General features: G+C 49.3%; 2 protein-coding genes across 3 annotated transcripts; one reads left to right on the forward strand and one right to left on the reverse strand.

Annotated features, from left to right (window-relative positions):
- The first annotated feature begins 956 nt into the window (after positions 1-956).
- On the forward strand, positions 957-4,099 carry LOC149404682 (Pentatricopeptide repeat (PPR) superfamily protein). Its single transcript, XM_089601031.1, has 2 exons — positions 957-3,139; positions 3,237-4,099. Exon 1 carries the CDS (start codon positions 1,071-1,073, stop codon positions 3,114-3,116), a length of 2,046 nt encoding a protein of 681 aa, XP_089457157.1. The 5' UTR covers positions 957-1,070; the 3' UTR covers positions 3,117-3,139; positions 3,237-4,099.
- Positions 4,100-4,267: 168 nt separating this feature from the next.
- Positions 4,268-7,108, reverse strand: LOC149404683 (uncharacterized). Of its 2 annotated transcripts, none has more exons than XM_089606772.1 (2): positions 6,717-6,785; positions 4,268-6,587 (listed from the first exon to the last, which is right to left on the reverse strand). In XM_089606772.1, exon 2 carries the CDS (start codon positions 6,494-6,496, stop codon positions 4,592-4,594), a length of 1,905 nt encoding a protein of 634 aa, XP_089462898.1. In that variant the 5' UTR covers positions 6,497-6,587; positions 6,717-6,785; the 3' UTR covers positions 4,268-4,591. The 2 variants fall into 2 exon arrangements, with proteins under 2 accessions (XP_089462898.1, XP_089462897.1); XM_089606771.1 differs by lacking the exon at positions 6,717-6,785 and adding an exon at positions 7,014-7,108 and having other exon boundaries at positions 4,269-6,587.
- Between the last annotated feature and the right edge of the window lie 18,596 nt (positions 7,109-25,704).

The raw sequence follows: 25,704 nt of genomic DNA on the forward strand, positions 1-25,704 counted from the left end.
ATTAATGGAGGACACAATCTAACATCAACATAAACTGTATATAAAAAAAAAATTCTAAAATTTTAGAAAAAAAAAAAGGACCTCATATTTGTCGGAAATGAAACTACTATATCCAATTTATTTATAATATATATATATATATATATATATATATATATATATTTTTTTTTTTTTATATAATTTTTTTTTCAATTTTGCCTAAGACCAAATAATACATGGGGCCGGCCCTGCCTTGCCCTTGTTGAGCCTGGCGAGCGGCGAGGTTCGATGGCTAAGCTTGGCAAGCAGCTGGGCTCATTGGCCGAAGGCCTTCACCCCTGGCGAGGAGGTGACATGTGGTGAGCCTGTAGGCAAGGAGGAGAGCATGTGATAAACCCATGACGACGAAGATGACTTTTGTCTTTGAGTTTGGACCTTGATTTCGGTCTATCGTTGCTCTTGAAGTGTCGTTCTTCACTTGTGAGAATATATAAATTTAAAATTTAACATAAAAATATCACTTAAAATGAGAGAATACTAAATCAAATTGAAATTCTTACCACACAAAATATTTAATAAAGCAGAAGACATCTAATTAAAAAGAAAAAATTTAAAAAATTCTTTAGTCGGATTAATGAATTAACAAGCCGGATAAACGTTTCACTCATGTACCCATATCCGCACCTGTTTTTATACTAACAGGTAACCCGTTTACATGCTAATCCGTTTCGAACAAATATTATTGGGAATTGATTTTCGGCCCGATTCACGATTAGTGACGATCCACTCACGTGTTGACACGTGGCAACAAACTGCCACGTGTCAACACGTGAGTGGATCGTCACTAATCGTGAATCGGGCCGCGTAGCATCAAACTGCCACGTGTCAACACGTGAGTGGATCGTCACTAATCGTGAATCGGGCCGCGTAGCATCGCTCTTATTATTTGACCAGTTTAGAGTTTTTAGACTGAGAGAGAGAGAGAGGTTTAAAGCTTTTAACTTTATACTTCCAACTTAAAGCAGAGAGAGCGGTATTGGTTTTTTTTTTGGGCGCGCTGTTTCCGTATGGAGTAACAGTACGAGACAGCAATGGCTCGATTACTCACGAAACATGCTCTAACCCAACGAGTCGGCTCAGCCATAGCCACGAGGACCGCTTTCTCTCACCGCCGACTCTCGACCGCCGACGAGGGCGACGAGAGGCTCTCTTGGGGAAGCTCCTCCAAAGCCGCCATATCCAAGAACCTCAAGACGGCGCTGAAGTCCCGACGACTAGACGACGCCTGGGTCTCCTTCACCGACTTCACAAGGCTCTACGGCTTCCCCAACGAGCCCGTCGTCTTCCACAGGCTCATCGAAGAGCTCTCTTACTCCTCCGAGCCTCGCTGGCTCTTCAGAGCCCACGCCTTGGTCTCCCTCGCCTCGAAAAAGAAGCCGAGGCTCCTCAGCCGCGAAGTCCTCGCCAAGCTCTGCCTCTCATTGGCCCGCTCCGAGAGCGAGCAACGAGCGGCCGAGATTCTCCGGCTCATGATCAAGCTATCGATGTCGCCTCCGTTGAACGTCGTTCGATTGATCGTGCTTCATTTCGTGAAGACCAAGCCCGGGACGTGCCTCGCCGCGAGCTTCCTGCCCCGGTGGATAGAGCCGATGAGACCCGACGCGAAGATCTTCAACCTCGTGCTCGCCGGCTGCGTGAGGTTCGGGCTCGGGTTCAGAGGCGAGAGGGTCGCGGAGTCGATGGCCCGGGCCGGCGTTGTAGCTGATGCGAACTCGGTCGTCGTCATCGCGAGGATCCACGAGATGAACGGTCAACGGGACGAGCTGAAGAAGTACAAGCCTTGCGTTGACCGGGTCCGGACTCGTCTCGCTTGCCATTACGCTCCGTTCTACGATTGCCTGTTGAGCTTGCATTTCAAGTTCGACGACTTTGAGTCAGTCTCCGAGCTCGTTGGGGAGATTTGCGCGGATGGAGATTCTCTCGAGAGAGCTTCTTCTCCTTCTTCTTCTTCTTCCGAGGAGGAGAGGTTTCTGGTGCCGATCGGGTCCGACAATTTGAGAGACGGGTTGAGACTGGCGGTCCGGCCGGGGGAGATTGAGAAAGACATTGTCTTGGACACGGGATACCCTAAACAAGAGCTCGTCGGGTTTAGGGACGGGAAGCTAGTCATCACCGACGCGGCTCTGGCGAAGCTGGTCGAGCTTTTCAAGAGGGTCGGGAAAGTCGAGGAGTTTTCGAAACTCTTGATCGGGGTTCAGAGAGAGTCGCGTTCTTCGAGAGGCTCGTCGTTGTGCTCCGACGTGATCGAGGCTAGTGTTCGGTTGGGGTGGGTCGATTTCGCTCACGATATGTTGGACGATTTGGAGGCCTTTGGTTCTCCGGCGAGCCGTACTTCTTACGCGCTGCTCTTGAGCGTGTATTTCAAGAGAAAGATGTTGAGAGAAGCAAAGGTTTTGGTGACCCAAATGCGAAAGAACTGCGACGAGCTCAATAATTTTCCCGATAAGCTAGTGATCGTCGGTTATCTCTCGGACATGAACAGCGAAGCCGCGTCGTCGGAAGATAAAAGATCGGATCTTGTCAAGGCTTTCGCGCGGAGAGAGGACCGAGAGGCTGTTCTTCCTCCGAAGGTTTACGAACTCAACTCTTCGATTCGTTTCTTTTGCAAGGCCAAGATGATGGAAGAGGCTATCACGACGTACCGAAGAATGCAGAAACAGGGAATCAGACCCACGAAGGAGACTTTCACGAGCCTCGTGTCGGGGTTTTTCTCTGTCGAGATGTTTCGAGAGATAACCTTCTTGTGGGGCGACATGAAGAGGAACATCGAATCCGGAAACGACGTCGCGGACGGAGATCTGTTCGAGCACTTGGCGGTGAGCTTCCTCCGGGGAGGTTACTTCGAGAGAGTCATGGAGGTCATCGAGTACATGAACGAGCGCCGTATGTTCGTGGACAAGTCGATGTACAGAGACGAGTTTTTGAGGCTTCACAAGGATCTTTACAGGAATCTGAAGGCGTCGAAAGCGAAGACCGAGGCTCAGAAGGATCGGCTGCGATACGTTCTGGCGTTTAGGAAATGGGCCGGCATTGAGTTCCCGAGGAAACCTTACAACGCGACGCAATGCTCACGATGATCGTTTCGAGTTTTTCACATCCGGTTCGTACTTTCTTCTACTTTTTTTTTTCTTTCGTGCTTTGCTAAGATGACACTTGTGAGAGATCGGTTTGATATGTTGTTTTCTTATGGGTTTCAGGGGTGGTGAGAATCGATCCGCCAGAGAAATTATACGCGGGGATTCTGGGCTCTTAGAAGTTCCTAGAATATCGGAGCTTTATGGACCAGTAAAACTTCATCAAGATAGAAGGGCTTGTCAGTAAATAATTTGACAAAATGACTTTGCCCGCTCGAATCCAGCTGGTCCAGATTTCAGATTCTTCGATATGGCTTGGAAATCTTGCACTGTGTTTGGTGTGGCCGAAAATGAAAAGGAAAGAAATAATTTGGTGTAGAAATTTGGGGTGGAAAGTAAAATCTCCACCTGTTTGGAAAAATTAAGAAGCTAACTGTATTGCCTTCTCGGCTTTGGTGTAACGACTTTGCCGTTTTATGGTTGGCCGGTCAACTTATTTTGGGATTGGCATAGTGCAATTTAGGACTAATATTTTCTCTTCTGGTGTTTTATTTCCAGAAGCGTTTTGATATTTAAATGGAAACATGTGTTTCCTTTACAGAAAGAAAGAAAAAATGTATGGGCAACGAAGCATGCAATATAGTTTAATCGTGTGTCATTGAGCACAATACTATTCCCTTTCATTCTTTCTTCTCAAGCCTTTCTGTTTCCTGTTTATAATCATATATAAATCTTGGATTGGTAATCGTATGTTTCTTCTTCTACTATTATAATGTGATTTTTCTTCTTTTACTATTATAATGTGGTTATTGTTGCAAACACTACAGAAATGGAATCCTATTTAACGTTTTCTAAACTTTCATTCGACTTGTACGCAAGGAACTTCTGTTAACATTGCCCCTAATAAAACCTGTTAGTAAACTCAATTTAGATTTTTTTTTTCTTCTTCTTTTTACCAAGAAATCAAGGGTGCCAAACCAGTATGACTTTAAAGAGTAGTGTTCTATGCGAAATGGACTGACTTTAAAGAGTAGTGTTCTATGCGAAATGGACTGACTTTAAAGAGTAGTGTTCTATGCCAAATTTCCATGAACCATATTATGAGTCTTTTTTCAAGCCGGATCAATAATGCGAATTAGTACCCAGTTGCCCTAAGCAAGCAAAGCAATCAACGTTTATGGCTTAATATAGAGCATTCGTCAACTAAGCAGAAATCAAATTGAAGAATTGAGCATAAATCTTTTCTTCCCAATTTATGATATGATACAAAGCTGATTTCTTCAGTCTTTTGTTTTCCATTCAATCCCAATACTCTTTATGATAGACATCTATTATTCCAAACTGATGTTTTTTTTTTTTAAAAAAAAGAAAAAAAGACCTATACACAAACAAACGCACACACACACCATGTGGCTCTATCTATTTTTTTTCCGAGTCAAAAATTCATGTAAAGGATAAGAAAGAATTATGGTCTCACGCTATTGAATCTTGGATTTCTTCAGTCTGGCCATGAGAGACTCAATGGAGTTGTGAACCCGGGCCGAATCGGTGTGCCTGACTTCTCGAGAAACCTCCTTGAGCCTCTGGACCCCTCGGCCGAGGCTAGCGATCATCGGAGCCGTGGGGACGGACTCGACCGCGCACTCGATCCCGTCCCCGTAGATGAGCAGCCCCGAGCAAGTCGCGACACTGCACCCGAAAGTGGCCCACGGAAGCGCTCCGATCGGACGGACCCGGCGCTTCCTCATGATCTCGTAGAACGCGGTCCTCATCGCCGAGAGGCTCGTCTTCTCCGCCGAGGCTATCACGCCGTGGGCCACCGCCCGGATCTTCTCCGCCGACGCGGTGGCTTTCAGGGCCGTCGAAGCTTTCGCCGGAGCCAAGGTTTTCCCGAGGACGAGGGACATGGCCTTCTGCGTCTGGGCTAGGGCGAGCTTGAGCGAAGAGACCGGGAGTTTCAGGGTCACGAGCTTCATGAACGTCGAGGCCTGGACGGTTTTCGAGAGAGACGAGACTCCGAGGACCGCCGTCGCTCCGGCACCCACGGCCACCACGGGTTTCCCGGTCAACAAACGCTTTCGATTCGTCTGGTTGGCTGTTTCTCCATCGCCGCCGTCGCGGTCTTCATCGCCCGAGCAGAGCTCTCTGACCAAATGCTCGACTTCGTCCGGGACCGGGTCGTTCCAAAACCTCCTTAGGCCCGCTAAGCTACTCGCATCGACCACCGCGACCGTGGTCTTGAAATTCTTGGTTTGGGCTCGGAGCGCCTGAGCGAAGAGCACTTGTGACTTTTCCTGCACCGAAAGCTCGGAGAACTCGGGCTTTTCCGTTTTAGGGTTTCCCAGCTTGTCGATGGGCAATCTACCGGCGTTGTTCAGTGCGATTCTGAGACCCTCGACCGCGACCCGGAAGGTGTAAACCCCGGACATGATTTTCCCGTCCACGGATTCACCTCTGTTCACGTCAAACAACATCTTCTGAGCGTGAGCTAGAGCGCGTCCGATCGAAGGAATGTCCCCGAACATGCCATGTAGATCCTCGAGCAACGGGTAGATCGAACGAGCGAACAACGGAGCCTCGTAGCTTTCCTCCGGTCCAATCTCCGTCGAGGAACCCTCGTGCGCAATCGGACTCGTCAAAGCTAATCTTGGCAATGCCATCGCGGTCTCTACGTGCGGCGATAAAAGCTTGACCATTTCCAAGTGAACATCACTCGTTAACACAAACCGCCTCGAGCTAAGGGAAACAGCCGAACCGAAAGCTTGTCGAGGAATCAAACTACTGACCAGCCTTTGGAACTTGTTCATGACAACACTCTCACCAGACGCCACGTCATCATCCCCGTCCCCAGCGATGGAGCTCAGGCACGGAGATTCGATCACCAAGAACGACGATCCGGACTCCTTCGCCGCCTTCTTAGCTTCCAAGAGATGCCCATGGAAACCGACGCCGAAAATCTCCTTCAGAACCAGACTCCCGGCCAAATCCTCGTATCTCTCCTTGCTGACCTTATCCACGAAGCTTCGCCTGAGAACTTCGACCGAGGAAGTGGGAAGCGGGTTTTTCCCGTTTTCTTCCAGCTCGCCCTCTTCGGCGAGAACTTCGATCCCATGAGAGACACCCAGTTGGGCGATCACGGCTTCGGGCTTTATCTCCCTAACCAGGCACTTGACATCTAATGATGAACTCTCGGATAAACTCTGAGCTGAAAGTATGTAGATGGTAGACCGAGTTTCCGGATCCTGAACCGCGTAAACGAACTGTTTTGTTCTCTCAGGTATCGGAAGATTGCGAACTAGTTCATTAGATGATCTCAGGTCGTCGGGTTTGAACGCCGAAAATGGCCAGAGATTTTGAAGCTTCGACACAAACCCAAATGCCATCACATGGCAGCAAAACTACTTTTCTTTTCCGCAACTTCGAGCACGCTTTATCAGTTGTGAGAAGCCTCTTCTCAGACCATTAATCATAAACCTAATTTAAAAAAAAAAAAAAAAAAAAAACCACAACAACGAAGAAAAACACCAATCAAACACAAGACATCACACTAATCAAGTCAAAATTAAGCGAAAATATTTATTAAAAAGAAAAAATCACACTAACCAGAACCAAAGTAAATCCACGACTTTGAATATAATTTTCGTTTTTATTGATCACACCAGTAGAACCGAGAAAATACGAAGAAAGATAAAAAAAAAAAAAAAAAAAAAAAAAAAAAAAAAAACCCAGTCTTAAACCCTAAAATTTCAAAAGTACAAACGCAAACGAAGTACGTATTCAAAACAAAAACTTTATTAGGTTCATCGCGAATAGTTGCGCGAACCGAATAACTTTCCAGCGATGAAATAACTTTATTAGAGAAAAATCGAGATTGTTGGAGTCATGAGGATTGGGTTTTACCATGGAATTGGAATGATTGGTCGATTGGTTCGTGTTTTATGATTCCTTTTTCTTTTTATTATACAGAAATCGGGTTTCTGTGTCGTGTTAACAGTGAGAAATTAAAAAGGTTGATTGAACAAAATGTTACGGCAACGGCGATTGACATGTCACGTGTGCACACGTGCGATGAATTTAAAAGGGAAATTTCGACTAAAAAATAACAAAATATTAATGTTAGATCCACTAGTTGCAAAATATTTAAAATTAGAGTTTTGTCTCAAATTCAGATAAAAAAACTTTTTAAATCAAATAAACAATTGTTTTTTTTACTCTCATTTTCATTCTTTTCCCTCTCACCCACCCAATTTCATGAAGATTTTCGATGAGTTTGACGTTCTCGCGTGGATTTGAGCTCGTCCCCTTTAAAATTCCAAAAAATGTAAGAATTTCTTTTTTATTTCGTATTCCATTGCCTATATAGATGATTTGGAATGATTTTGTTTGAATTAGGTAAAGTTAAGAGTTTGAATTTGGGAAAAATTACGATAATGTACGATAGTACATGATGAAATTCATATAGATTTACAATATTGTACGATGGTGTATGATGATATATGATGGTGTACCATGGTGTACGATATTATACGATAAAATTCATACATAATAGTGAAAATGAGGAAATAAGCTGAAATGGTACTTTTGTCTACTTTTTTGTCAAAAGCCAAGTTTTAGATATTTTGAAAGTAAATGGCATAGTCTTGATATATTGACCCATTTAAAGTCCACTTGATGAAATTTCTCATTTAAAAAGATTTTTTTTTTTTTTTTGGAAATTACATGTATTCTAAGCTATAAGTTGTTTGACGACTACTCATTTAAAAAAAAAAATCTAAGCTGTTATGAAAACGTTAGAAATAACTAGGATTAAAAAAAAACCTTTTAAACACTAATACTTCAAGATAAGAAATTTAGAGAGGAAAAAAATATAAAAATGTAGAGAGTAAATAGGAGAGTAGTATTTTTTTCGTTGAAGTAACATTGTATTTTGCATCATATCACACATCATATTCAAGGTTTAAGTCACCGTTTATTGTTACTGTGTCGGAACTCAAATTTTATAGATATACCTCTTCCAACAAAGATTTACCGTGAGTATCCCGAGAGGAAAATGGTAATCCGTACTGATGCGTAAACCAGTCTTGCAGGGGTAAACCGTAAAACACCCATTTTATGCAAGGGTTTTCAATGAGATATAAATATCTAAAAAAACATGTTTTCATATATATGATAGAAATATAAACATAAACATAGCATAATAGCCCTAATGTATTAAGATTCTGGAATGTGTGAGTTTAAATAATTTAAAAAAAATGATCTTGTTAAATGTCGATAATACATAGTGTTATCGGCCCAACGAGGTCCGATGACGCGACCGACGTTTCGGGCGGACGGACAAGCTCACCCGGCCAATGGCCGGCCCAGTTCACTCGGCCATTGGCCAACCCAAGCAATTCACTCGGCCAATGGCCGAGTGAGCCCACAGCCGGCCCACCATGCTCACTCGGCGAATGGCCGAGTGAGGCCTCAAACGTCCCAACATGTTCGCTCGGCCAAGGGCCGAGTGAAGTCTGCAGCCGGCCCACCATGCTCACTCGGCCAATGGCCGAGTGAGGCCTCAGACGTCCCAACATGTTCGCTCGGCCAAGGGCCGAGTGAAGTCTCCAGCCGGCCCACCATGCTCACTCGGCCAATGGCCGAGTGAAGCCCCAAGCGGCCCAATATGTTCGTTCGGCCGAAGGCTGAGTGAAGACTCCTGCCGGCCCAATGGCTCGCTCGGCCAACCGCCGAGTGAGTCTTCTCTCGGCCCAGACTCTTCACTCGGCCAATGGCCGAGTGAGACTCACCCGGCGTCCATTCCTTCACTCGGCCATTGGCCGAGTGAATCTCCCTCGGCGGCCATCATCTCACTCGGCCATCGGCCGGCCGAGCCTCACTCGGCCGATGGCTGACTCAGCCTCACTCGGCCAAGGGACCCTCAAAACGTCCCTTGGTCGACCCTCAAAACGTCCCTTGGTCGCCTATAAATACAAGGGTCCCTCCCTTGACCCAGGTAATCCGAATTTGAGTACTGAAACGCTGTCGAACTCGTACCTCGCTCGTTTCTCTCAACTATCGGCCTCTAAACACCTAAACCTCCTATATCCACCTCAATCCTACTAATGTTGAGCGTCGGAGAGGTAAACAGAGGCAACCCCTCTGTTTCCCCTTTGTAGTTCACACCTTTTTGCTTACATTTCAGGTGCTTGGACGAGATTGACACCACCAATAGCTAAGGGACGGCTTAGGATACCAAGCCCGACACGCTCGAGCCGAAGTGAGACCACTTGGTCTGGCCTTCGGTCTAACCACTTTGGGCTCCTGAATAGTTGTCCAAAAAACTGCGACAACATTTTGGCACTAGAAGGAGGGGATCTCTCAACCTTGACGACGCATTCCCTCTACCAGTTTTCTCCCTTTGTTCTCACGACTCTCGAGAGATGAGTCACATTCCCACCACCTCCGCGGGTACCCGAGCGACAAGCTCGAGGTACGGCCTTCGACGCCTCGCACATCGTCTTGAAGGGCAACCTCGCGATAGCGAGAGCCAGCCCCAAGACCCGATGAATGACCCCGAGGCCGAGCTCCGAGAGGACACGGCCCGGCGGCTCGCGGAGCTCCTTGACCGCCCCGGTGTCGACGGTACGCTCATAGCTAACCTCCTCGGCTATGACATTGAGGATAGGTCCGCCCAAGACGACTCCGACCCCGAATATGTGGGGGAGTCAAGGACCAATGAGGCAACGCCCAGCCTTGCCCCTTCGCGGCCCGAGAGGTCTAATGATGCTTTGGCCGGGCCGTCGCACCTGGGGCGACAGCAGGCGCGGTCACATTCCCGGGGACTCTCCCCCTCGGTTTCAAGAGGCGGCCGGACACGGCCCCTCGCCGAGGAGAGAGCGACTCTGGTAGATGATGGGGTCGATAGCCGAAGCGCTCGCCGGACGGTTCGACCAAGGGCGACCTCGCCCCGCCACGCGCCGAGTGTGGACCTTAGAGAGCGCCTGACGGCGCAAAGAAACTCCCGAGGGGAGGATCTCCGCCAAAGGCTAAACTTTCGAAGGGACGCGCTCCCCGTCGCAACTCTCGGCCGGCCTCAGGCCAATGTCGTGGACCAAGCGTCCAACGAACGCCAACCGGTGACTCCCGTGGCCCCGACGGTCGGCCCTACTAACGGGCTTGACATGGTCACGATGATTCAGAGCCTCCAAAATCAAATCATCGAGATGAGGGAGTCAGTGAGGCAAAGGCCGTACGGAGGGATCGAGGAATCATACTCTCCCTTCGCCGCACAAGTCCTCGCGCAACCATGCGTGGGAAACTTCAAGTTACCGTCCATTCCCCCCTACGATGGACGTACGGACCCCCACTTCCACGTCTAACACTATGAGACGTGGATGACGATGCAAGGGCAGACAGACGCCACCCTCTGCCAAGCCTTCAGCCTGACCCTCACAGGGTCGGGGTTTGAGTGGTTCCGAAGTTTGAGGTCGGGGAGCATCTCGTCTTTTCGGGCCTTACGAGAGGCGTTCCTTGCCCGATTCGCCACCCTCGTGGCGCAAAAGAAACCAAAGACCCACCTCCTCTCTATCCGACAAGGAAGAGACGAGACGCTGAGACAATACCTCGCCCGCTTCACGGAGGAGTCTCACAAGGTCGAAGGGTTCGACGACAGAGACGCCATCACGGCGATCACTGAGGGAGTCCGCACGAGCGACTTCCTCAAGTCTATTGTTGGCAAAGTCCCGCGGGACATGGCGGAGCTAATGACGAGAGCCCGCACGTACATGGGAATCGAGGACTATCTCGACGGCCGAGATGGCCGAAAGTCAGGAGGACAGGGGAGTCGCCGCCGCGACGATCAAGACGGAGATCGCCCCGACCCTCGAAAGAGGAGGAATAAGGGAAGCCAGGCCCCTAACGGCCGTTCCCTCCCTGGGTCGAGGCCGCCACATGTCGATAGCTTCCGAAAGTTCTCGACATTCACTTCTCTGAACACTTCGCCGGAGCGGATCCTGGCTCTGCACCGTGACAAGCTGGGGAGTCCAACCCCTCTCACGAAGGATCCCGCCAAGAGGGATCAAAATAAGTACTGTGACTACCATCAGGATCATGGGCATCTAACATCCGAATGCTATCAACTCAAGCGTCAGATTGAGGCCCTGATTCAAGATGGGAAACTGAAAGAATACGTCCTTAGAACTATCGGGACGGCCGCGGCACACGGAGGCCGCCCGCGGCAAGAAAAGAAAGGTCCGGCGACGGTGACCGTCACGGACCGCGCGGCAGGCGAAGAACCGGAGAGCTCACAACTTCACATTGTGGGTGCGATCTTGGGCGGCCCGGAGTTCGGAGACTGGGCCACGCAGAGGAAGAAGTACGTGCACGAAGTTTCCCAAGGGAAAATAGCACACTACATCAACCACACGTACGAGGCCCCTCCTCCGGCCCCGTTCGAATCCATGTTCTTCACCGGCCAAGAAGCGGCACGAGTGCTCCATCCACATAACGACGCGATAGTCGTCTCTGCCCCCGTCGCCAACAACCTCGTCCGAAGAATCCTAATCGACAATGGGAGCTCCGCCGACATAATCTTCAAGTCGGCGTTGGACAGGATGAAGCTATCTGGGATGAGACCGACCCCGATCTCGACCCCGCTCTTCGGCTTCTCCGGGGAGAGGGTCATGACGGAGGGAACTATCGACCTCCCGGTTACCTTCGGTATGCCGGGGGGGCTCGAGGTCACCCACATCGTGTCATTCCTAGTGGTAGACCAGCCATCGGCATACAATATCATCGTCGGCCGCCCGACTCTCAATCGGTTGAAGGCCATAACGTCCACGTACCATCTAATGATGAAATTCCCGACCGAGAAGGGGATCGCCGTAATGCTGGGAGACCAGTCAATGGCGAGGATGTGCTACATCCAGGGCGTGGACGGAAAAGGGAAAGGAATGATGGTGAGCACCGTCTTCCAGCTCGGGGACAAATTCCCCTGCAAGATAGAGGAGGAAGGCACCTTCGGAGAGCTAGACCAAAGGGACGATGTCGAGCGTCGAAAGGTGGAGACACCGGACGACCTCGTTCCCGTCGTGTTGGACGATGCCAAGCCTGACCAAGTAGTCAAGGTAGGCGCCCAACTCCCATCTGAAGTCCAAACCGAGCTCGCCGCTTTCCTCCGAGAGCACAAAGATGTCTTTGCGTGGACACACGCCGACATGCCGGGGATCGACCCCGAAATAATGGTTCATCGTCTCAACGACGACAAGAGAGTGGCCGAGCGCGTTCAACCGCGGCGGGCGTTCAGCGGGGAGAGGTACCAAGCCATTGGTGAAGAAGTTGACAAACTTCTCGCCGCCGACTTCATCAGGGAGGCGGAGCACCCCAAGTGGGTGTCCAATGTGGTGATGGTCAAGAAGCCAAACGGGAAGTGGCGGATCTGTATCGACTACAAAGATCTCAACAAAGCCTGCCCGAAAGACAGCTTCCCTCTCCCAAGGATCGAGCAGCTCGTGGACGCCACGGCGGGCCACGAGTTGCTGAGCTTCATGGACGCCTATTCAGGCTACAACCAGATCCGTATGCACGAGCCGGATCAGATCAAGACCACCTTTGTTACGAACCGCGGACTTTACTGTTATAAGGTCATGCCCTTTGGCCTCAAAAACGCGGGAGCGACGTATCAAAGGTTGGTGAACCGGATGTTCGCCAATCAAATTGGCAAAACCATGGAGGTCTACGTGGACGATATGCTTGTCAAAAGCCTCAAAGCCCACGACCACGTTCGAGACCTTAGGGAGATGTTCACGATCCTGCGACGCTACAAGATGAAGCTCAACCCCAACAAGTGCGCTTTCAGGGTCGAGTCTGGAAAGTTCCTGGGCTACATGGTGAGCCGCCGCGGGATCGAGGCCAATCCTGAGAAGATTAAGGCGATCTTAGAGATGAGGTCGCCACAAAAAGTCAAAGAAGTTCAAAGCTTGACGGGAAGGATCGCCGCCTTGACGCGATTCGTTTCCAAAGCCACCGATAGGTGCCAACCGTTCTTCAAGGCACTATAGAAGACCGACGGGTTCGTATGGACGGAGGAGTGCGAGGAAGCATTCCGCGGTATGAAAGCCTATTTCACCTCCCCCCCGTTCCTCGCGAAGCCGAAGAATGGCGAAACCTTGTACCTCTACCTCGCGGTTTCCGATAGGGCCGTGAGCGCGGTTCTCATACGCGAAGAAGACAAGATACAATGACCGGTCTATTACGTTAGCAAGGCGCTCCTCGATGCTGAAACCCGATACCCGGAAATCGAGAGACTGTCCCTCGCCCTCGTCATGAGCGCGAGAAAGCTCCGGCCCTACTTCCAAGCGCACCCCATTGTGGTCCGCTCGGGACATCCCATCGAGAAGGCCCTTCAAAAAGGGACCTCCTCTCGAATGGCGATATGGTCCCAAGAGCTGGGCGAGTACGGGATCGAGTTCCAGCCGAGAACCGCCATTAAGGGCCAGGCCCTCGCCGACTTCATCGCCAAATTCACAAGCGCGCCCCCGACCGACGAGGGCGACGAGAGTAGTAAGAGCACGGAAGACAAGAAGGACGACCACAGCGAGTCGTCGAAGAAGAGGACCAACGACCCGATAGGGCCGGTCTGGGACTTGCACGTGGATGGCACGTCAAACGCCCGGGGGGCTGGCGCCGACGTTGTGCTCACAAATCCCGATAGGGAAAAGCTGAGATACGCCCTGCGGTTCGAGTTCAAGGCTTCCAACAACGAGGCAGAGTACGAGGCTCTGGTCGTTGGCTTGGAACTAGCGAACAAGTTAGGCGCCCAAAACCTGCGCATCCACTGCGACTCGCAGTTGATTGTGAACCAGGTTAAGGGCGACTACGCCGCGAAAGAACCAAACATGGTCGCATACTTGTCCAAGGCCCAAAAGAATCTAGAGGCCCTGTCGTGGTTCGAGATTGTCCAAGTTCCTCGAGAGGCGAACATTGATGCCGACGCCCTGGCTCGCCTCGCGTCTGGGATAGACGAGGAGGGCGAAGGCAGCGTCCCGATCGAAGTGTTGACCCGACCCTATGTCTCGAGAGGCGACGTAGGGGTAGTTGACGAGACTCTGCCTCCCTCATGGATGACTCCGCTCGTGGAATTCCTTAAGCGATGAGTCGTTCCCGAAGACAAAGAAGAGGCCAGAAAGCTAAGAAGCTTGGCGCCGAAGTACACAATGAGGGAGGACAACTTGTTCAAGAGAGGCTACTCTATGCCCCTTCTCCGCTGTCTGACCGAAGTCGAGGCGAGGAAGGCGCTCCACGAGGGGTTGTGCGGAAACCACGCCGCCGGACAATCTTTGGCATTAAAGCTGCTAAGACTTGGATATTTTTGGCCGACCTTGAAAAAGGACTCCCACGAGTGGGCCAAAAAATGTGATAAGTGCCAAAGATTCGCCCACATCCCGCATCAAGCACCGGCCCCATTGTCTCCAATCATTGTGCCGCGACCTTTCGCGAAGTGGGGAATCGACCTCATCGATGAGCTACCTACGGCCCCGAGGCAATACAAGCACGCGATCGTGGCCATCGATTACTTCACAAAGTGGGTAGAGGCTGAGCCGCTGGCAAAGATCACCGAGGCGAACACGACGAGCTTCATTTGGAAAAGCATCATCTGCCGCTTCGGGATCCACGCGTCAATTGTAACTGACAACGGGAAACAATTCGACAACGCCCACCTCCGGGAAATGTGCGAACAACTGGGCATTAGCAAGACTTTCTCCTCTCCTCGCCACCCTCAAGCCAACGGTCAGGTCGAGGCGGTTAACAAGACGATCAAAGAGAACTTGAAGAAGAAGCTAGAGGAAAGGAAGGGGGCTTGGGCCGACGAGCTCCCCATGGTCTTATGGGCGTACCGCACCACTGCTCGAAATGCGACTGGCGAAACCCCTTTCGCCCTCGCATTCGGCGTCGAGGCCGTGGTACCCGTCGAGACCAAGCTACCGACCTTGCGCATCGAGGAGTACGAAGAAGCCGCCAATGACGACGCAATCAGGCTCGAGTTAGACCTCATAGATGAGAGGAGGGCGGACGCACTCACCCGACTTGCTGCGCAAAAGAGGAAGGTCGAGAAGTACTACAATTCCAAGATCAAGCTGCGGAAGTTCGCCGATGGGAGCCTCGTCCTTCGAAGGGTGTTCCAAAACACCAAGGTGCAAGGTGCGGGAGTTCTAGGCCCCACCTGGGAAGGCCCGTACCGTGTGCGCCGAGCCATCCACAACGGCACGTACGAGCTCGAGAACCTGGAGGGACTCGTGTTCACGCATCCATGGAACGCGGAGCACCTTCGGCAATATTACCAATAGATGTTCAATCGTCCGTTTTACGTTTTGATGTTTTCATGTTATTTTTCGATTTTTAGCAAAGACAATTTTAAATTTCGAGTTCGGCCAACGGCCTGGGATGTAATTTTTTAACCATTTCAATATTATAATGAATTACATTTCGCTTCAAAGTATTGTATTATAATTTCTAGTCTCCTCTACGAGCACCCAAGAAACTCGGGGGCCTAAGGAGGGCAGAATGAGGGTAACAAGCTCATTTACCCCACCGTTCACGCACCGAGAGATAGCGAAACGTCGACAAGTTGGATCCGCGCACCGGACCTCCAACCTCGCACGTCTTTCACTGCGACACTCTCGCGCAACGTTGCGCCTTGCACACCGATAGGCAGTAAGGCGCCGACGGATCACGTCCGCGCACCGGATCGTCGATCCCGGCAGTCAAAACCCAAAACGTGACACGCGTACCAACAAGTACCACGCTCACTGGGAACTGCAAGCTCGTCCCGATACGCACGCCGATAGGTAGCGTACTCGCCGGAAGATGAGCGCAACGGCCGCCCAGCTCGCACACGCCGACAGGCAGCGAGTCGCGAAGGGATGGCCAAGAATCGCAGTCGCCGGATGAAACTGGTCTAGCCAGCATCCGCGGGAAACCTCACCGACAGATGCGGCAGTAAGCCGTGCAAACCGGTTACGCTAAACATAGTAAACCGAGTTCGTGAGACACGCATTGTTTAAATCGCGCAAATCGATTGCACTAAGCATAGCAAATCGAGAAAATAAGACGCGTAGCGAATCGAAAAGCTTCAATCAAAGCAGGACAATGTGGCACAATCAACCCAACAAGAAAAACACGAGAGTGCGATACATGTCAAACAAACGAAAATCCGAAAGTAAACACTACGTAAGCGCTAAACAAGTGCACGAAAAACCAAGGAGAAGTTGGCTACTCCGAGCCGAAGTCAATTTGCTCTTCATCTTCCTCGGGGCCAGGAGCGCCGAACCCGCCAACGGCTTCTCCGTCAGGCTGGCGGGTCGTCGACTGTGCAGCTTCGGCGGGGATTTGTGGATGCGTGTCGTCCTCCGGCGGCTCGTCATCAAAAGGAGGGAACATGGCGTTAAAGAAGGAAAACGTGGTCCCACGAGACGCGTTCTCCTTCGCGGTCGCATCTCAGACTCGCATTGCCGCTTCGTAACGAGCCGCCTCCAACGCCAAGTCCCAGTCGTCCTCCAAGTCTGTCTTGGATCGCACGACATCTTCCTTCTCCTCGACGAGGGTCTGCATCTCCGTCCGTAAGGTGTCCCTCTCCCTCTCGACCTTGACCCGAGCGATCTCGCTCGCCGATAGTCGAGCATGGACGATGCCCAGCTCCGCATCCCGGCTCGAGAGTGCCGCCTGGAGTTTCTTCGTTTCCCCCAGAAAGGTGTCAGCCGCTTGCTCCGCCTTCTCACGAAGCGCTTTCTCGGCGGCCGATTCCCCGCGAGCTCGCTCCAGCTCCCCCTCGAGCGCCTCAAACTCTTGGGCGGTGCGGGACCCCGCTAGGGCGGCAGCATGCGCGGCCGTCATACTCGTCTTCTCCTTCTCCATGATCTGCATGCGTCGTAGCATATCTCGGAGAATGCGATCGCTCCGCTCTTGGCGCGCGAGCATCTGTGGAGACAGATGAAACGCGGATAATCACGATGAGCACGACAATCATACATAACACAAGCAAACAAGTCATACCTTTCGGGCATCGCCGATCCCGTTTTGGAAATGCTCAAGATCGCTCGTCGTCAGCAGGCCCTTGAAATCCCGCAAGGAGGTCTCAAGGATCCCTCGGGAGCACTGGTCCCTCAGCTCTGCCGCCTCCGCTAGGAGCATAGAGTCCAAGCTGTCTGACACCGTCGATGTATGAGCGCGTTTGTGGCCGGACGGTGACCCGAGGGAAGCCGACGACGATGGTCGCTTGTGGGAGGAGACCGCCTCATTCCTCACCCGCGATGGCGACCCCCCGCGACGGGCCTCGGCTGAAGGACGAACCACGATCGTAGCATCGTCGATGGGCGTTGCTCTCAGCATTTGTGTGCGCGGTCGATGACGTCGAGCCATGGTACCTACAGAGAAGAAAAGAGCGTCTGTCAGTTAAAACATAACGATAAGCATAAATAACGGAAAACAACGATAGCGCGATGACGCATATTCGATCAGTACCCCCCGCGTCGAGTGGGGGAGCAGACGAACCCCCCGCCTCGGATTCCGGACCAGTCTCCACTCCAGGCCCAGAGCATGAGGAGTCTTCATCAGCAGGCACGAACCATCCGGTGGTTGCCATGAGGTCCGGGGACTCGAAAAGCGATCCTTGCCGCCTCGAGTCGGGAACCGCTCCGATCACGAGTGCGAGTTCGGAGCTCTCGATGCCGTAGTCGGCCGGGAAATCAGCGACGGGGCCAAAGGTGAGAGGTGCCGTCCCGAAGGCAGATTCGGACACCCACACCCAGGGGTATCGGTGTTTCGAGGTCAGCTTGGTGAGAATGGGAAACCGCTTCCGATGCTGAACCTTGTAGAAGCCGGGTTTTCCGGGGACATCGAAGACAGACACGAGGTTCCTGATATCGTCGGCCGTCACGGCCCGACCCTTCGCTCGATGCAGCATCATGTGGCAGACGGCCACCATGCGGTAAAAGGATGGAGACATCTGGGCCGCGTGGACATCAAGTCGGGCCAGGAGATCCTGGATCACGGGCTGGAAAGGCAGTCGCAGCCCCCCACGGAGGCTCGCCTCGTGTACGGCGGCGTACCCCTTCCGAGGGCGAGTCGGGAGATCATCGGGCAACGGGCGCAACAGCGACACGGTCGGCGGAATGTGAAACCGCTTTCTCAAACCCTTGAAGCTAGCGAATGAGAGAGAACTCGGGAAGTCGACGCCGGAGCAGTCGAAGCCGTCTCGAATCACTGAATCTCCGATAGGGAATGACGAGGCACGTTCCTCTTCCTGCGCGGTCAAGCTGGTTGAGGCGGTCGACGGAGTACGGCGGCTCAACGCCTCGCCCGAGCCCTCGGCGTTAGGGGCAGCCCTCGACCCATGGAACCCCTCGCAGCGATCGTTAGAGTGGGTCGCTCGAACCAAAACGCGCGCGTTCGGCCCGGTCGGGCCCATTTCCCGTGTGTTAACCGCGGGAGGCGGCCCTGTCGGCACGTCCGGCCCGGTCGCAGGCCCGTGACGCACGTCGGGCGCTCGAGCCAGGAGGCCGGTCTCACCGAGGGCCAGCCCAAGCGCATCCTCATCACGGCCCTGGGTCACTGGGACGGCCAAGGGACCCCCATGGGGTGCGTCCGGCCCAAGCACATGACCCGGCCCATGGGAGGCCAAGTCTCCTTCGCCTAGGCCCGGCCCATTGGGCCCTAGGGTTTGCAAGGCAGCCAAGGTGGCCGCCTCCTCCTCTCCAGCAATGGGCGGCCGGCACTCCTCCTCTCCGACATTGGGCGGCCGGTGCTCCTCGTGTCCGGCGCCGCCGCCCCCGCCTGCAGCGTCGGCCGCCACCGACGGCGCTCCCCCGCCATAAATGCGCTCCAGCCCGGTTGGGGCTGACCCGCCTGGGCTCCCACGGCCGCCGACCACCTGCAACACAACCCCACCCGAGGGGGTGAGGTCCTCCCCGACGCCAGCGCCGCCCCCGGCGGCGTTTCTCCAAGCCAGCGCATCACCACCGGCGTCAGCCCCGCCAGACGCGCCGCCCCGAGGCTCGCTCACTTCCCCAGCATCCTCCACGGTCAGCTCGACCCTCTCTGGGCGAGGGATGTCCCCCCCAGGTCGGGATTCGCCCCAGACGGCGCCGACCCGGCCAGGCGCGGCCTCCTCTACGCCGGCGTCGGCCTCCTCGGCTCTGTCGGCGTGCTCCTGCGTCGGGCTCGTCGCGCGCGACCCTTCAGGCGCGATCCCAGGGCTGGGTCCAGCACAGACAGCGCCGACCCAGCCAAGCGCTGCTCCCCCGACGTCGGCGGCGGCCTGCGCGGCGCCGCCTGTGGCCGGCCCGTCTCCTCCGGCGCCAGACTCGACGAAGGCGCCCCTCCCAGCGCTGGATGGATCGCCGGCGGCTTCCTGGGGGGGCCGACCCTGCGCGCGAGACCTCCCCGGCGTGTCCCCCCGCCAAACCAGCCTCGCGCTGGTCGGCCCGGCCGTCCCCGGCGCCTAGCGCCATCAGGCCGGTGCTCCCCTGTTGGTCTGGGTAGTCTCCGGCGCTCGTGTCCTCATCCCCGTCGGCCAACCACGTCTCGATCAAGGAAAAGTCGCCACCCGCCGTATCCACCACGTTCCTGCTCGGGACGAACGAAGACGATGCGTTGTAGCTGGCAGGGGTGGGCGAAAATTGTGCCAAAAAATTATCCAATTCAGCGTCTTGATTCTCGAGAAGAGGGAAGAGGTCGCCCTCGGCGGACCCACACCCCGACAGGTGGTCGGTGGGATCCATGAACACGTGTAACGAGAAAACACGTCGGAAGAAAATAAAATAGTATTAAAATAAGGAATGGCTTACCACTTGACGACGAGACGGCCCGGCAAGGTGACGGAGGTCGGGATTTGCTTGAGTTTACCACACGAGCTACGCCCGGCGCCAAACTCGGGGGGCTAATGTTATCGGCCCAATGAGGTCCGATGACGCGACCGACGTTTCGGGCGGACGGACAAGCTCACCCGACCAATGGCCGGCCCAGTTCACTCGGCCATTGGCCAACCCAAGCAATTCACTCGGCCAATGGCCGAGTGAGCCCACAGCCGGCCCACCATGCTCACTCGGCCAATGGCCGAGTGAGGCCCAGACGTCCCAACATGTTCTCTCGGCCAAGGGCCGAGTGAAGTCTGCAGCCGGCCCACCATGCTCACTCGGCCAATGGCCGAATGAGGCCTCAGACGTCCCAACATGTTCGCTCGGCCAAGGGCCGAGTGAAGTCTCCAGCCGGCCCACCATGCTCACTCGGCCAATGGCCGAGTGAAGCCCCAAGCGGCCCAATATGTTCGTTCGGCCGAAGGCCGGGTGAAGACTCCTGCCGGCCCAATGGCTCGCTCGGCCAACCGCCGAGTGAGTCTTCTCTCGGCCCAGACTCTTCACTCGGCCAATGGCCGAGTGAGACTCACCCGGCGTCCATTCCTTCACTCGGCCATTGGCCGAGTGAATCTCCCTCGGCGGCCATCATCTCACTCGGCCATCGGCCGGCCGAGTCTCGCTCGGCCGATGGCCGACTCAGCCTCACTCGGCCAAGGGACCCTCAAAACGTCCCTTGGTCGCCTATAAATACAAGGGTCCCTCCTTTGACCCAGGTAATCCGAATTTGAGTACTGAAACGCTGTCGAACTCGTACCTCGCTCGTTTCTCTCAACTCTCGGCCTCTAAACACCTACACCTCCTATATCCACCTCAATCCTACTAATGTTGAGCGTCGGAGAGGTAAACAGAGGCAACCCCTCTGTTTCCCCTTTGTAGTTCACACCTTTTTGCTTACATTTCAGGTGCTTGGACGAGATTGACACCACCAATAGCTAAGGGATGGCTTAGGATACCAAGCCCGACACGCTCGAACCGAAGTGAGACCACTTGGTATGGCCTTGGGTCTAACCACTTTGGGCTCCTGAATAGTTGTCCGAAAAACTGCGACAACACATAGTCGACCAGATCATGAGTGAATATAAAATCGAAAATGTACATAGCTGTTCCAGCTGAAATACTTTTTTATTATAAAAATAAAGCATTCAAGTACATAATATAGAGCGTAACTAAATCTCATAATATAATTACTAATTTATGGGCAATTATTTCTCTCTTTTTACTTCGTCTACTTCTTTTTCAAAACAAAAATAAAAAAATAAAAAATAAAAACTTCATTAAACCACCATTAAAGTATAGAGTTATGAAAGTTTTGAATAAATTGAAATTCGTGAGAATCGTCAGCCTTCAAGACGTGTTCAACGCTTTGATGATGGGAAGTTGCGGGAATTCCCGGGTCTCGGCGATATTCTGTGAAATTTTCACTGTTTCACTTCGAGATTTCAGGTATGAGTTTTCGTTCTTTTTTTGGAAAACTAGGTTGAGATTCACTTAAATACCTCGATTTTGCGTGAGTTTCAGGCTGCTTTGAATTGAGTTTTGGTTCACGGGAACATAATCGCTTTTCAAACCGATAACTCCGATTTTCACGGAACTTCTTCGGCTTTGCTCAGATCGTTATCGGGAGTCACCGGTTCGGGAATTTTCGCTAGAGAACCGATCGGTAACTCCGGTAACTTAAACTTTGATCCTATTTACAAGAAATTAAAGGCGGCAAAGTCAAGAAAATTATTTAGTACAACACCAATATAAGAAAGAGAAAAATAGTGCTAATTGCGTATTTATAAATCTTTTTTTAATTATAACGAGTAAATTATAATGTTCATAACATTAGCTATTTCGAGTTCTTTTTAACTTTCTTTACCGTTTACACTTTTGTTTATAATTTTTTTTTATCTCAAATAATTTTTTTAAAGTTTTAAAAACACTAATTTTGAAGGATTAAAAAGGCCACTGTTTAAAAAAATATATCTTTTAAAAGGTTAGTTCTTCATCGATTTGGTTTGGTTAATATTATCATAGGCATGAAAAATACTGTATTTTAGACAATGTTTGGTAATAAAATCTATGTTTTAAGTCATATGAGCTTGTTTACATGCAGGGGCGGACCCACATAGTCTACGAGGGTGGCTCGGGCCACTCCCACTTTTCATAAATTAATAATTTTTTTAATTAGTTAAAAATTAAATATAAATAAAAAAATAATTATAGTACACTAATAATAGTAAAAACACCAAAAAATGGGGACTTTTTTGCTAGTTCGACAGTCTGTTCCGCTATTTAAATTAAAAAAAAAAAACCCTATTCTTTGATTGTTTTTTTATTCAGAATCAATTTATTTTTTAATTTTCATGCGTCGCACAACTCCCTTCCACAGCGCTCTGCCCTTCTGAAGTCTGCCGCTCTGTCCTTCGCTGTTCTTCTAAAGCCTGCCGCAAATCAGACTTGTAATTTTTTTTCTTTTACTGATTTAATTCTTTGTATATTATATTGCTTAGTTAAAAAAAAATAAAGAAAAGTGTTGAGTGAGTCAATACTTGCTTACATTGCTAGGTGAAGCAATTCACTTTATTTTATCTATTGTACTTTTTTGCTTTTTGTGTTGTACTTTTTGAGTTTTGTTGAACAAATTAGTCAGGTGAAGCAATTGCTTTTATCTACACATAATATTACTTTTTTTTTTATTTCTCTTAACTTCAAGCGAATTTGAGGATATGTACATGTGTATTATTATTTTTTATTCAATATATATTTTTGAAGAGATTTGTAACTAACTATGCCACTTTAAACCAAGACATTGATTTTGGATCTAGCTTATGTTTGACAATTTTTAGAGATATAACCAAATGGCTTATGTGACAATAATCAATGATTGATTTACCCTTATTTATTAACAAATTCGTCACTTTCTCTTTACTATTTTTTTCAAATAATTTTTTTGCAACAAAACTTCAAAAATTCGTATCTTTCTCATACGAACTCGAAATCGGGTGATTCTAGATCCTACAGATTCGTGGCGTCGAGATCTTCAAAAATAGACTCATTGTGTTTGATGAAAAAATTATGTTTCATGCATCATATTTACGTTTCCATTTTTTTTTTTTATGATTTTAAAAAATTTCAGTTATTTCCATATTTAAGATAGTAACGTGATTTTTCTATATTTATGGTATTAAACATGATTTTTCATCACACAATGGATCTATTTTTGAAGATCTCGGTGTCACTAATCCGTAGGATTTGGAATCACTCAATTTCGAGATCGTATGAGATAGATATAGTTTTTTGAAGTGTTTATGGAAAAAAAATGTTGAAAAAAAGTTGGAGAGAGAAAGTGACGAATTTTTTAATAAATAAGGGCAAAACAGAATTTAATTATTGCCACATAAGCTTGTTGCCTATTTCGCTAAAAATTGTGAAACGTAGGCTAAAAACAAATTTCATAGTTTCATTTTGGCTATTTTGCTACACTGCCCATTTTTTAATTCATTATTTTTTATTCAATATATATTTTTTTAATTCATTATTTTTTTCAGATGAAAATACCCACAATTCATTCGTTCTTCAAAAGAAAAAATATTGAATCTTCATCTTTAGATAGTCAATTACAGTCTGAAGATCGTGCTTCAAAATTGCAAAGAGTTGAAGTTGTTGCTGAATTTGATATCGATAAATTAGAACGTGATCCAGGTTTACGACCACAAATATGGAAGTATCCATTCGATAAGCGTGATGAAGTTCGAAGAGCTTTATTAAGAATGGACCATATCAGCCCATATTTTCTATGTATCCAAAATCAGATGAAAAACATTCTCGAAGTTTTCAGCCATCTATGTTTAACTGCTTTTCACCATGGTTGGAATATTCTCCTCCAATAGATGCTATATTTTGTCTACCGTGCTTCTTATTTCATAAAGAAGATGGACCATCGGGATCCAATGCATACACTGTTAATGGGTTCTGGACGTGGAGTAAAGTGGGAGGAAAAAATTGTTCACTGGTGGCACATGTTGGAAAGGATCATAATTCTCATCATCATAAGGCACAACATGCCTTGTTAGATCTCTTGAATCAGTATGCTCATATTCCAAACAGGTTTGAGAATTTTATATCACAAGATATAATGGATAATAGACTTCGTCTTAAAACCTCCATTGAAGTTGCTAAGTGGCTTGCATACCAGGCATGCGCATTTATAAGTTACGATGAGTCTAGCACACCAAGAAATCGTGGAAACTTTTTAGAATTCTTGAGATATTCTGTAGCTTTAAATGATATGATGTAGCAAACGTTTTGGATAAAGCTCCTCGAAACGCGTCGTATACATCACTGAAGATACAAAAGCAAATATTACATGTCTTGGAAAGTAAAGCAAAAAAGTATATCCGGGAAGAGATTGGTTGTGCGAAGTATTGTATAATTGTGGATGAAGCTAGAGATGAATCTAAAAGGGAGCAAATGTCATTTGTATTGAGATTTGTTGGCAAGGATGGTTGCATAAAAGAGCGCTTTTTTGGTTTACTTCATGTCATAGATACTAAAGCATTGAATTTGAAAGATGGTATTTTCTCGATGCTAATTCAGTATGGTCTTGATGTGCAATCTATACGAGGGCAAGGTTATGATGGTGTAAGTAACATGCGTGGAGAATTGAATGGTTTGCAAGCCTTAGTTTCAAATCAATGCCCGTATGCTTATTATGTTCATTGTTTTGCCCATCGCCTGCAATTATCACTAGTTGCGGCGTCCAAAGGAAGTTTATCATGTGAGTTTTTTCTTAATTAAGCTTAATTTTATTGTCAATATTGTGAGTGTATCATGTAAGCGTACGATCAAATTAAAGATGCTTATGCCTCAAATATTGCCTATTTGTTTAATATTGAGGAGCTTGAAAGTGGGAAAGGCCTTAACCAGATAGGTTCTTTGCAAAGGCCGGGTGATACACGTTGGACTTCTCACTTTAAATCAATTTCTAGTATGATTAAAATGTTTAGTGCAACATGTGAAGTGTTATTAAACATCATTGATGATGGAACTACTCATAACCAACGTGGTGAAGCAAGTTCAGCTTAGAGACAATGACTTCTTATTACTTTGTCTTCATTATGCATCTGATGAGAGAAATTCTAGAGATCACTAGCATGCTTTGCAGATTCAATCTCAAGATATTTTAAATGCAATGCAGCTTGTTTCATCAACTAAGTCACTCATTCAGAAGCTTAGAGATGATGGATGGAGCAATTTGGTTGAAAAAGTGAGATCGTTTTGTGGAAGTGTCAATATAGAAGTGCCTAATTTTAGTGCTTTTCATGTTGCACGGAGGGGAATAGCTCGTGACATCACAGTGGAGCATTATTATAAAGTTGTTATTTTTTTATACAGTGATAGACTCTCAGCTGCAAGAATTGAATAGCAGATTTAATGATAATACGGTGGAGTTGATGATTTTCAGTTCATCTTTAGATCTAAAAGAGATGCGCGCATCATTCAGAGGTGATGATAAATGTAAGCTTGTGCAAAAAATTTACTCAGAAGATTTTGCGGAATATGAGATAACATTGTTGCTATGGAGCTTCAACATTTTGATCAGGTTCGACAACTTCCAGATTTCATATCATTAACAACGATTTCTGATCTATGTCAATGGTTGGTGTAAACAAGAAAATCGGAAATATTTCATTTGGTGTATAAACTGATAACTCTTA

This window comes from Urtica dioica, chromosome 2 (assembly GCF_054948205.1).
Source record: "Urtica dioica subsp. dioica isolate 48M chromosome 2, U.dioica_male_clone48M_v1_H2, whole genome shotgun sequence".
NCBI lineage: Eukaryota > Viridiplantae > Streptophyta > Magnoliopsida > Rosales > Urticaceae > Urtica > Urtica dioica.